Genomic DNA, 13,805 nt, shown 5'->3' with positions numbered 1-13,805 from the left:
AGCTTACAAAAGATTTCCAGAAAATATGGCAGGGAGCACCATCACTTCTTTTCCACTAGGGAGAAGTGTGCTATGATCGCACAAGGTTGAGAGAAAAGAGTAGAGAAAAGAGAATAAGTACACCTGTGTGTACAAATTCTGAACCTCAAGAAAATTAAATAAATTCTGAATCTCAAGCTCCAAAGATTTCAGCATCATCCCAGAAGTATCTTCAAAATAGTCTTATTTAAGTCATATATTTCACTAGGCAGCTCAGGGAGGTAATTTTTAAAGCTGAAGCAATAAAAATAACCTGGAAAGGTGCATTATTCAATTGAAATGGTAAGAAAAATATGCTCCTGCAAGAAATAATACAGCATATTGCAGTTGACATCTGAATTTTCCAAAGCAGATCATACAGTAATCAAATCCAATTTTATAACAATTCATGAAATGTGAGTTACATGCCAGATGCTGCACCTGTAGAAATGAAAAGCCAGCTCCTATTATGATCCAAACCATGGACCAGAAATTCTGATTTTATGCCTCAGAAAAAACATTTATTTCAATCTCTAATTTTTTTTTTTTTTTTGGGGGGGGGGGAAATGTGCCAGCATATTTTGTGTCCTGCAAGAAAAATCAGTATTCTGTGAGGTACCTAAACAATTCCTTTCAAAAGAAAACCTCTAATTCTCTTCTCTCCACCTTACCCATGCTGTTTCTGGCCTTTGTAGATGTGCGTTTCAAAATTTCCCTCACCTGCAAAGAAGAACAATGGGATAACACACAAATCCTCTTTTAGCATGAATTTCATCGTGGAATTAGCAATAAAACAAAGCTTTAAAATAGATGGCTTCTGCACTGCTGGTTTGTTCAGATGTTTAAATCATTTAGCAGATTTTATTAGAGGATTATCTGCCCTAACATTTGTAGGCTAAATCCTGCTGTGTCACATCCTTATAGAAATATTAGAAATATAAGGACTATATGGAAGGAAACCTAGTTAAAGCTTAGGAACAGGGCTGAAAACAGCTTTGAACAATGGAGAGGAGTCAGTAGTTTCCCTACAGAGCATTTCCCACTCCTGAACCAGAAAGGAATTCCTTACATACACATATGTCAGGAATTAGTGTTCTGCAAGAACACACAAATGCATAAATTGATGGAATTAGTAAAGTTGAAACTGAAACGCTCCCTACAAATCCCATTCTAAACCCCACTAGCAAATCCCATTCAGCACAAGAAGACAATGATATGTTATTCTTATTAACTTACTATTCGGCTGCGGGTTGCATTGTCAAAAAAGGTGTCTTTGTCTTTGATGTTATACCTAAAACATTGAGGAAAAAGAAAATCAGCTCTGTTTTAAGACATGGAAGCAACAAGTAAGACAAGATATAAGATTCTAATTTGGAATTCACTTAGAAACCACAGCTAATCAGAAAAACAGATGTTTAAAGGACATATAGATGACCAAGTACAGCATAATAAAATGTGCTGTTTAAGACCCAGTCATTCAGAGTTCTACCAGGATTGCACTGATGGTGGGCGTAAAAATGCAAAATTATTAGCTAATATAAAATGCCTTTTGGGCAAGAAGAACCTCTCTATTGTTTACAGAAGATGACTTTTAATATTTTAGTTATAACATCCCCTCAGCTCTATAACATGCTGAGGTTATGTTATTAGATTTCAAGCAGCCTGATGCAGATGTTCATTACTCTCTTCCTGGCCACTAAACAGTCAGCATTTCACTTGAGTTCAAATAACCATTCCACTGGAATTATGCCTTCCCTTAAAACTCAAAATCATCATATGTGAAATTAGCTTCCCAGTTTATTCCCCTCCATCAATTTGACTTGTATTCAGAATTAATTAAAATTGTCAGAGGGCAATCAATGATATGGTGGGTCACTGTATTTATTACTGGATTTTATTTATCAGACATAAATACAAGGAGACACCCAGGAGGGAAAAAAGAGTGTTTAACATCAAACTGGGCCCAGAAATATTATTCTGAGTGAAAGGGCAGGTGTCAAGAATTCCTTATCTGCGTATTATTAGCTGAGTTTTAATTGCTACAATAAATCTATCAAGATGGAAAGTACTGCTGTATTTCTGCTAACTCTTGCTTTTTTCAAAACAGGCAGTAATATCCTTAACCAAATAATCAGGAATTTGGTGGGAGGACTTCTACATTTCAAGATGAACACATGGATATTTTATTTGATGCACTGCTTCCAGTGCCTTATCCAGCAGCAGTAAGTAGAGCACTGGCAGAAAGCCTCTGCAACTTAGATTTCTATTAGTCCCCTGAAAATCTGACAGCTTTGGATATTTCCTCAGGATTTCCAGACATGCTTGATGAATTTCTGAATTTTGACTGAAATATGGGTAAAAGAAATAACACCAAAATGATATATTCCAGCTTTCTTTCTTGCCCATCACATTTTAAAGTACTCACAAATACATTTTCTCTCTGGAAAATGGGTAGGACAAGGTTTTCATCTTGGTATTTTCTTGTTGTGGCACCTGGGGTTGCAGAGGTTCAGTCAATTTGCACCATATTTCATTTATTGTTTTGAGTATTCCCTTTTCTTCTGTGATTTCATACATCTGAGGAAATAAAACTGTACATTAGCATGTCCCTTCCAAAACTACACTAAAAGGAAGAAAGAAAGAAAGAAAAGAAGAATTTGCTGTACACATATGTTTAAACCTGTAATTAAGTGTCTTCTCTGAAGACATATTCCCATATAACTGTAAGCACCTGAATCCATATGGGTTGCAGTTCCAAAAAGTTCCTGTCCTTCACAAGCCACTTCCAGAAAAAAGAAAACAACTGGATCTTCATCCAGAGCTCCAGGTACTTCCTCATGTCACAGTTAAACCACCTGTCCAGAAGGATGCTCTGAGGGATAATATTAAAATCTTTACTAAAATCCAGGGGAAAAAAGTTACATCGAATGCCTTCCCCTCATCCACTAGGCAGGGAACCTTATAGTAGAATGAGATATAATTAGTTAGCCAGAATTTTCCCTTTGTGAAACCCTATTGTCTGTGCCTGAGGAATGTATTGTGCTCCAAATGCCTTCAGTTGCAGCTGGTATGACCTTGTCTGTAATTATTCCAAGTCCTGAGCTTAGAATAATAGGGATGTCTTTTCCTGGCTCTTCCCTCTTGTAAATTGTAATAATCCTGAGTAGCTCCCAGTCAGTGAGTACCAAGTCCTTTGGTAGTGCACTGAAAGGGGTCCTGCTAATTGCTTCAGTACTCTGGGATCAATTCACAGGGCCCCAGGGACTTCTGGACATCCAGTGCATACTGACGGTCCCTTAAAATTTCAGTGGCCACAAATGGAAAGCCACAAACTGTTCCCACAGCTGCAGTCCTCTGCCTCAGGACCAGGCAGTCCAAGATTATAAATCTTAAAGACTGAGGCAAAAAAATCATTGAAGGCCTCCATTTCTCCTTCAGGTGACCGTCTCCAGCAAGTATTGGTCCAATATTTTCTTCACTCCTCCTCTTGTTATTAACATATTTTAAAAAGTTTCATAGTTGTGTAGCACAACACTGGCCAGTTTCAACTCTAGATGAGTTTTGGCCTTTTATGTTTTCTCCCTGAATATGTGAACCACAGCTTTGTAAACTTCCTGTGAGGCCTGGCCTTGTTTCTAGAGATGGACAATTTCTTCTTCTCAAGCTCCACAAGGAATTCCCTGTTCAACCAAGCACTCATGGAGCCCTCAAAAGCTGATTCCCAGGGACCAGAGCTGCATAGCTCCCTGAGTGGCTTTGAGTTTGCTCTCTTGAAACCTAGAGCAACAACTGTGCTGACCTTTTTGTTCTCATTAGACTGAATATTTTAAACTCGACCATTTTGTGGTTGCTGCAGCCAAGGCAGCCTCCTACCATCACATATCCCACATGTCCTCTATTCACAAGTATCCAGTCTGGGAGGGCATCTTTCCTAGCTGGCTCACTGAATCCTTGTGGCAAAGTATTATCTTCAACACCCTTCAGGAATTTCTCAGGCTTGATTGTCGCAGCAGTGCAGTATTCCCAGTTAATGTCTGGGAAGTGGACACTTCCCAGAAGGACAAGAAATTTCTCCTGGTTGCCTATGGAATAATTCATCAGTCCTATACAACACTCAAACAACATCCTTGCCTTGTTTTCCATCCCCCTAATCCTCACCCAGAAGCTTCCAACCTTATAATCCCTCAACTGCAGCTTTTCCCTCCCATACAGGACAATTTTTCCACCTCTCCATCTCTGCCTACCCCTCCTGAACAGCCTTTACTTCCCTACGCCAGCACTCCAGACACAGGATTCATCCCCCAAGACTCACTAAAGCCAGAGACATCACAGCTTTGGGCACAGAGCAACACTCCCAGTTGTTCCTATTTGTTTCCCGTACTCATATTTGAATCTGGCACAGTCTCCCTCACCAAAATAACTCCATTATCATATCCAGAAGTTTATATATAGTTAAAAGGGCTCAGAGGGTACCTTTTCTCAGCCTGTCATGGGTTCTGAAAGATGATTTAAAACTGAACATTTGGGAAAAAAAAAGTCTGTAATCAACTTGTGTTTAGAGGTGGATAAATAGTTTCCTCTGAAAATGCCTCTTTTTTAATGGTTTAATAGGATCCTTGAATAAATAAAAATAGCATCACAGAAAATACCTAATGTGCCTTGAGAGCAATATTTTGTATCTTTGAACAAAAACAGAACTTTCCTTTTAGTGGTTGCTGGCTGAATTTTTTATTTTATATTGCAAAATCCCCAAAATACAAGATTTGAGTTTTTTCAAAGTTGATTTTTGTTTCCTTCAAAGGAAATTCCTCTTTCAACTATCTTAAATTTCAAAAAAAACACCCAAACCCTAGGACATGAATATAGCTTTCCTGTCAAGCTTCTTTCTGGTAGTGCTGCCATTTCTGCAGCTAGAAATAACAGAGGATTTTTATATTTTTAGAGATAACACAGGATTTTTTCTCCCAATCAGAGAGAAGGGGATGCAGAGCTGTTGTGAATGAGGAGGATGCCATCAGAGATTATCAGCTCCTGGACAGACCTTAACCCAGGGCAAAATGATGGCAATAGTCATCAATTAAAATAGTATAAAATTTACTTTGGTGCATCTGCAAAAAACTTGGAGGGGAAAGTCCCCATGAGGGCAGAAGGGGAGAGAAATGAGCAGGCACTAAAAATGCATAAAATAATTTGGAAATGGATCAAAGAGAGGAGTTGAATAGGTAGAAAGTTTCTAGGGGTATTGTATCTGTCTAAAACCTATGCATTTTCAAAGATTGATTGGAAATATCCTTTTTTTTTTTTCCCCTGGGATGAAAACACAGTAATAGTATGCAAGATTGATTTGGCCAATCTTCTGATGATGACAGGTTGTAACAGCATGAAATGTGAACCACAATGAAGCTTTTGGTGGGTGAAAACAAGATGAAAAAACCCAAACAAACAAACAAAGACCAAACAACGCAGTGGGAGAAAAAAAATCAATTTGTCCTTCATTTCTAATGACAATGCAAAGAAGTCAGTGTTCATTAGTGCAGTTGATGAGTATCACTAAATAAAAGCACAAGGCAGTTCCCCTGACTCCAGTGGAGCTGTTAACCAATGAGCTAAATAATTGCAGGAACACAGATTGGGGGATCTGCTGCTCAGAATTTACAAGCAACTCTGCTGAAAACAGACAGAGAAGAAGAGAGTGAGCCGAAGTTTTAGTGACAACAGGCAGGTCTGAACTCACTAAGTCACTGATACCACCAAAACAGATTTTTTTGGGGAGAGGCTCTCTGGAGAAGTCTTAAGGCAATGACCAGTTTCATACTATCTCCCATACTACACCTCACCTTTGAGGGAATTTCCTTGACAAAAATCCAAACAGCTCCTGCCTTCTCAGCTTTCAAAGCCCTCCTTAGCACTCACCTCTGTCATCACCTGCCTGAATGCAGTCCATCAGCCAGCTGCCTCTGTGGCCTTTAAAAACCCCTTTGGAAGTCCCATCTTTAATATAGTGCTGAACAGTAAATCATCTCAAAAGACTTGGAAATGTGAAAAAATAATCCTGACAGTTCATTTTCTCTGATTTTTGATATAAATTAACTCCACAGGCTTCTATACATTTAATGATGATTCTGATCCTTCAGTCATACAACTTGTGGATAGAAAATGGGAGCTATTTACCTTTTTAGTGGGCATTTTTATTTTAAGAAGTTCTGCTTCTCGACTGAGGACTTGCCAAGGCGCGTGTATACGGACAAAACTCAATCCCTGGCTCTTGTTCTGAAACATAAATAAAAGGGAAAACAATGTATTTAGGTATTTTTGAACAGAATATAGCGCTAATGTTTCGAGTTGTCAGCTCCAACTAAATCATTCAACAGTAGGCAATCACAGGGAATAACCAACTTCTGCTACAGCTGGGCTGCAAAGTGACATATTCCTTAAAAGCTGAAATTTTTATGCTCTAAAACCCATTAATCTACTACCTACAGTGAAGATCTGTGTGCACCAGGATGACAGAAAGCTACAGGTCCAGATTTTGGAATCATGGGAATGAGAAACCCCCAAGCTACAGGTTTTTTTGTATATTGATATTTTAAAAGTGATCTGATTTCTTTAGTGGGCTTTTGTGTCCATCTGAACCACCAAGATAAAAAACTTTTCTCCTGCTCTGGGTGGGCTTTGCTTTAGTTCTTATTTTCAGTTTTGCCCAACAGTTTTCTGGACACTTCATCAAATTAGTGGTTCCTTACAGAGAATCAGGCCCAACATTTATTGCCCTAAATATCTGCAAATTGGAGAAGCAAACCTAAAGAAAACATAAAAATTTAACTTCTGAGTAGAGATACAAGCCTCATGTTTATGTAAATGACTGGTTATGCTGCTCAGAAGCATAAAACTGCACAAAAGGGCTTTGGCACAGCCAGTTTTCTGCAAGCTGTGCAAAAGAGGTCCTGGTAGCACATCCAAGCTACAGAAGGGAACCCTTAGAGCAGAAAGCAGCACCCCTGAGAAAAGCACCAAAATTAAATGAAGGAACATTGGGACAGAATTTTCCTCAAGGCACACAAATAAATTGTGTCAGTAAATCATAGGGATGAATGCTTACTCTGGAAATGTAAAGAAAGGCTGGGAGATTAGAAGGGGAATATCAGAGAAATCAAGGCAATGACCAGCTCTCACACTGTCTCCCATACTGCACCTTCCCTTTGAGGGAATTTCCTTGATAAAAATCCAAACAGCTCCTGCCTTCTCAGCTTTCAAAGCCCTCCTGAATACTCTCCTCTGTCATCATCCTCCTGAACGCAGACTGTTGGACCATATCCTTTAGGGAAGGGCATGGAAGAAGTGGACAGAAGACTTTCAGGAGGAATTTCTTCACTGAAAGGGTGGTCAGACATTGGAAGGGGCATTGGAAGGGGCTGCCCAGGGAGATGGTGACTCCCTGTCCCTGCAGGTGTCCAAGGAATGACTGGATGTGGCACTCAGTGCTCTGGGCCGGATGAAAAAGCAGTGATTGGTCAAAGGCTGGACTCGAAGATCTTGGGAGGTCATTTCCAGCCTCAGTGACCCTGTGATTCAAAGGCTTGATTATTGCTAAGGTTAATGATCTTTGTGTGGATGCTTCCAACTTCATGTAAACCCCAAACATGCATTTGCTGAATGTGTCTTTATGCTTCCTGATTAAAAAACAAAAAAGAAAGTTAGATGGAAATCCTACTATTATTGCAATCATTTTGCTCTTATTTCCCCTATAGGTGCAACATGAATTACAGAAATCACTCCCTCACCTTCAGCTAACATTTCTTCAGTGGACCAATGCTATTTTTGAGAGCAGAATGAGCTGCAGAATCTCTCTTTCATCAGTCCACTGGGGAAGTCAGCTTTAAGGGAAAGAAGGAAAAATTTACTGGGCATGAGCAGATGTTCTGGTAATCATTTTCTGAAAATAGATTAATAACAGATGAGAGGTTCAATTTCAGTGGGTGAAGATCAGGAGGCTTCTTGTGAGCTTTTGGCTAAAATCAAGCACGTGTCCCTGTCTGGGGGATTATATTCCATGTTGGCAAGAGGAGGGACATTGCGATCTAATTGGTTGCTTCCAGCTCAGGCTCATATGACTACACAGATTGCAAATAAAATCAGGCAAATAATTTGAGAGAAAAGACCAGATGAAGAATATGACCTTTGTATATTTGAACAAAATATGTTGGAAAGTTGTGCTGTTCATGAATTGATATCAGCTGCTGAGGAATCAGGCCATTAAAAATCTTTAAAAGGCTTAAAAATCACCTTATGATGGGAAACTGAGATAATTTCAATAAACACTAATGCAAAGTAAATAAAGTAGGGGAAACAGGACTAGGTGACTCCTGCTGCAGGGTAAACAAAAGATGCAGAACAATGGGCTGCTGGATGTTCACCTTGGGATCACTAGAACCATATCTCCCATATCTTCCTAACATTCAAATTAATCAAAGAATTTTAAAATAAATTTGAAACTATCAATTTCATATCATAGCTCAAGAGATAAGCCATCTAACTCACTTTCTATGAGCTCACCAAAATAAAAACCTATAGGGCTACTCCTCTGGTAAGGTTCCTTACCCCACTTTTCCAGGTTTCACCTGCAGCAGTTCCAGGTGTCTTTTTTCCTTGTGATGTCTGGCAAGGATCTGCTCAACTGACTTATTCCCAGAAGGCTTCTTGTATTGCAAACATCTCCAAAAGTTACAACTTGCTTTTCTCCTTGCCAGAGTGGATTTATAACTGTTTACTGGAGACAGCCCCTAACTGCTGTCCTCTGGTTAATCACCTGAAATGATAATTTTGCATGTGCTCATCACTTTGTTCTAACAAAATGCTGTCAGTCTTCTATTTTGAATGCTCTAAATCACTCCTGCTCATTCACTGTACTCTGGATGTATCACTAAAGCCAACATGTGGTGGTGGCAAACATTACTTTTGTTACACCACTCACTTGTTATTTAATACAGCCATCCTTAATCGAGTCCTTTTTCACTTGCAGCTGATGTCCCACAGGACTTTATCCTTGGCCCTGCATCGTTCCATGTCTGCATCACTGCACTCCCTGATTATATTATTTAAATTACTAAGTATTCCTAGGCAGATGACAAACAGATTTGTTGCTCTCATGATCCCTTTTTTTTCCCCCATCAAATCTATATTCCATATTACAGAGTTCTTCCAATAAGTTTAAGAGTGGAGGCTTTTCAATAAGTTCATTCAGAATTATTCAAGATATATTTATGCCTTGGCTGCTTCTCTGTTTTCTGAAGCTGAATTCGGTTTTCCCATTTCAATAGGAAAGCTCAGCATTAAAGTCAAATGGAAGAAAGTCTGGAAGGCCTGCTTTGCTTTTCAATCAGCACATGAAGAAAAATATATTGGGTATTTCTTTCAGTTTGTCATGATTCTTAGCAATCTAAAGCAGGGCTTTAACAGCTGCCTATATTGTGTTTTTCCTGTCTTGGACTGGAAATGTATAGGCTGAATAAAATTCAAATTTCTCCAAAGGAGAATTTTTCTATCTTTCCTGCCTTAACAATAAAACACATTAGGACCTGCATCAGCTGCAAGCCTAAGATTTATTGCAAACTTATCACCATCGAGGCCATAGCAGAAAAAAAATATATGATAACTACAAAAGCTCTCATAAAGGTATCTATAAAGTGATTATTCTTTTTACTGAAAGCTGAACATTCTGAAACATGGCTAGACAAGCATTACTAAGCAAAACTAAATTTATTTAGACACCTCTAGCATGAGCTAAATCATACAGTACTAAAGGCATCAGGTTTGTCAGTCACTATCAAGCCAAGAAAGGGCAAAATCAATGATTTTATTTTGGAAGAGCCCCAGGCTCTTTTTATGGTGAACATATTGCTCCTATGAACTTTGCAAATACAGAATTCATTGCTGAATGCTACAGCTTAGCAAGTATTTCTTATCATTTCCTCATTATGAAACCACTAATCACTCCATATTTAAGGAATACAGTTTATAAATAACATATATTAAAAAATAGTTAATTTTAAACACTCGTCCAAAGAAATAGATTTCTGCCGTGTATCTTAACAGGAAGAAAAAGTAACACCAAAGGGTAGAAAGAAGCTGAAAAGAAGTGATTAACTAATGTCTAAGGGAATCTAGGGAACTGCCAATCTTTCTAATGATTTTTTTAAAATGTGCATAGGAAAAGGAAAAGGCATAAATCATAAAACCTGAAGTATGTAAACGTCCTTCTTTAAAAAGAAAAACAAACAAAAAAACCCCCACAAAACAGCTGAACTTTAAACATTTTATCCTTCAGTGATAATTAAATAGAAGAAAAATACCAGGCAGCAACTTTTTAGTGGCTCCAGTTAATGTAATGTGACATCTTTCAGTAATGCAGCCACACTGGGAAAATGACAGTGAAACAGTTTGTAGTGAGGAAGAGAAAATAAAGGTCCTATTAGCTCAGTAAAAGTAATCATCTTCCCATTAATTCCATTACCAAATGGATCTGTCACGTCTGCAAATGCAATTGCTCAAGATTAATGTCTGCTCTCCTGATACCTGCCCTGGAAATCGAGGCGAATACCAAAGTGATGTGATAGTGCAAATAAAAAGCAATTTCTTGTGATTATCACAGAACTGTGGTCACCTTCATTTTACAAGAGCAGAGCCAAGTCCTGAGCTCTTGGCCCCCAGCACGGGTAGCACTGGATTGCATGACACAGCACTGCCAGATTCAGGCAGAGACTGCAAAAGTGGCTGTGTTTTCTGCCAAATATATTGAATTTCTAGCTGTGAAACAGTGTGTTTCTGTTCCTAAAGTTTTGTATCCAAGGTACAAAATCAGTCCATCACCTATGATAGTGTGGGCCTGTTCCATTAGAAAAAGGAAGTGCAGGGCACTGGTCCTGGTGAGACAAGAAGACCCAGAATGTCCTGACAGGGACATGTCAGTCCAGAGCAACTCCCTGCTCATGTTATCTTATAGGATAGGCTGTATCCTACAATTGTAGGCTGGTAATTTAATTCTGCCTCTGATTGTATGAAGATGATGGAACTTCCTTCTATCAAAAGGCTTTCGTGAAGATAAATATGTTCCAGATTGAGAAGGGCTCAAACATTGCAATAAACTAAGATGGTATGGCTACATATTATGCATCTCATAATTTTCATCTTTTCCTTCACAAAACTATAACCCCTTTACCTTTGCCAAACTTTCTCTTTTCTATTTTCATCATTTCTCCAGAGTATAGATTTACCCCACTGCATGGGTACAGAGACATGCTCAAGACCTTAAGCAAAGCTGCAACGATTTACAAATTTTGACAGTTTGCCTTTCTCTTTCCTAATTTCTACCAACAATGATGGTGTAAATGTCCTCTTTATTTTGCTCTCTTACTCCCACCTCTGAACATAAACAGCTAAAGAATATATTAGCGTGTCTATAAGCATAGAACAGAACATCTGTCATGAAAGATCTGGCCAAAACACCTAAAAAACCCCCTATATAACCTAAATTTCTTAGGTAAAGCACTGTGGAATTAAACAGTTGGCTTTGCTCATCCATTGCAATGTTTCTTCATGCAGTGCAACCTCTCCAACCAAAATTTTCCCACTCATGTACAGACAGGAATTGTCTCTGAATGGAAGATGATACAGGAAACCTAAAAACACAGGCGTGCTTCCCCTGAAGAAGATGGAAATTTTTAATGGCACAGAACGGAATGAAAATGAGCTCTTGGAAACTCGAGCACAAATATAGAATAGATTGATAAATCTGACAAATAAAACAAAAAAACCCAAAACACAGACCTGTGCATTATTGCAGTGCTCAGTGCACCTGTATGCAGGTGAGTAACAAATATGCCAGCATTGTCATTCATTTTAATTCTTCCAAATAGGCATTTTGGATGAAAAAATTACTGTACTTTCATCAATATTTTTCTAATGTTTATCTCTGTCCACTAATCACTACAGCATTAAAAGTATGACTTTCAAACATAAGCAAAATCAGCCTTAATATTTAGAAGAACTTTATCAGCAAATTTCTCCTGTGTCAAAGACACAAATTTGTTGCTACAAAAGACAATTTCAGTGCATCATCTGAGATTGAATACCATAAATAATAATAATAAAATGTAAAATTGAAAGCCTCCCCACCCAAATCAAGCTGCCTCAAAGAGGAAGGGAGGACTGTGTCTACTCTACCACCTCCTGTACTTGGGCAGCATCAATGGAAAATCAGGTAATCAGCTGGCCTGGCTACATTCAGTGCTCAATTAGCTAAAAAATAAGCCAATATTCTGGAGAATGCATCATATCAAACTTTATTATCAATAATAAAATCAACAAACTTCTTGAGGCCAAAGAGTTAACATTAAAAAGGGCAAAATGTAATTCCTCTTGAGGGAATGAGACTCACTAATCTGCACAGAGATTTATGGCCTGAACAATTTTCCAGACGAAGCAGCAAGATCATGGAAGTCAATCTTTAGACCAGATAACAGGCATGTTACCAGTGGGGGGATTAATGAAGCAGAGACTGAACCCTCACTCTGGTAAACTCAATTTCAAGGAAAAAAAGGATTTGGAGAAAAAAGGAAAAAAATTAAATTTGTTCTTAGCAAAACAAAAGTTTTTGTTCTTAGCAAAAACATTTTAGGTGGTTTTCTGTAATTTGAAAGGGTTAACAGATGGTACAAAATTATTTAGTTTAATAAGAGTGTTCTCCTAATCAAGCTTTTCCAGGATGGTGTGGCCCTTTGAGGTCTCTCTCCAAAGATCAGCAGCAGTAAAAGGAAGGTTGGCTGTGTTTGCAGGGACTTGATTGGGAGGGGATTAAGAGGAAGATAATCAAAGTATCTGGGCTGGGTTTTTTGCTGGCAGGGAATCCAAAACCTCCCCGGACAGCTACAGCCCCACTGCAAACAGGGAGAGATGGGGAAGAGGCTGTGGCAGTCCCACAGTAGCATCACACGGCTCATTTTGGATAAGGCAACAGGTCCAGGGGTGGAGAAATAATCTGTTCAACAGCAAGAAACTGGGTAGGAGGAGAACCTGCACTGCTGGAAAAAAAAATAGTCACTGAGGGGATTTTGCAGTGTTAACAGCATCCAACATCAGCTTAAGTGGCCTGGAGAAAGACAAAGTAGATGAAGTTTTTCAGGGTAGGAAGTATAAGGACACACTGTGAAAAATTGTAGAAAAGCTTTGTAAGAGTAAGAGCCTGAACAATGGCAAACAGCTCTCAATGTAAATAAATATAAAGCAATATCTGTGGGTTAAATCCAGATTCACATATCAAATGCTGGGCTCTGATTTCACCTGTACTAGTCAGTAATGACACCTCAAGGCTGAAACAGAAAATCCTTTGAAAAATAGCAGCTCAGTATTTTCTAAAAGCCAAGAAGTAAAGCAAACCTTACATTTTATTAGGAAAGGTACAAAGACTAAGAAAAAAACCCCTTCAAACATAGCTGTATCCACATCTTGATCTCAATATGCACTCTCTGCCTCCTCACCTCCAAAGAGACAAGTTAGACCAAAAACAGGTTCAGAGGACCCATAAAAGCCTTGCTATGGCATCTATATAGGAATCACTGAGTACACTGAGACCTTTTGTTCCAGAAACTTGAGGAAGTTCTTGTGGAAGTCTATAAAATCCTGTGTAGTAAGGAAAAGGGGTGAGGATGGACTGCCTACCGTCTCTTTCAGAGCAAGCACTACAGGGCCTCAGACAAAGCCAGACCAAAAATCGACAAAAGGACATAGATATC

General features: G+C 38.7%; 1 protein-coding gene across 1 annotated transcript in view; it reads right to left on the bottom strand.

The window, feature by feature from the left end:
* The window catches only part of ANO2 (anoctamin 2), a 149,051-nt gene that overhangs the window by 111,173 nt on the left and 24,073 nt on the right, over positions 1–13,805 (bottom strand). The window contains exons 4-7 of the mRNA XM_042050444.1: positions 6,190–6,288; positions 2,444–2,595; positions 1,255–1,309; positions 690–738 (exon numbers count right to left, since the gene is read on the bottom strand). Of these exons, the coding sequence (XP_041906378.1) occupies positions 690–738; positions 1,255–1,309; positions 2,444–2,595; positions 6,190–6,288 (355 nt within the window). The remainder of the gene's footprint in view (positions 1–689; positions 739–1,254; positions 1,310–2,443; positions 2,596–6,189; positions 6,289–13,805) is intronic.

This window comes from Corvus kubaryi, unplaced genomic scaffold, assembly GCF_017639235.1.
Source record: "Corvus kubaryi isolate FWS band 111438036 unplaced genomic scaffold, C.kubaryi_AGA036_p1.0 74, whole genome shotgun sequence".
NCBI classification, from domain to species: domain Eukaryota; kingdom Metazoa; phylum Chordata; class Aves; order Passeriformes; family Corvidae; genus Corvus; species Corvus kubaryi.
The sequence above is the reverse complement of the archived record's forward strand: the minus strand, read 5'-3'. Positions and strand labels throughout refer to the sequence as shown.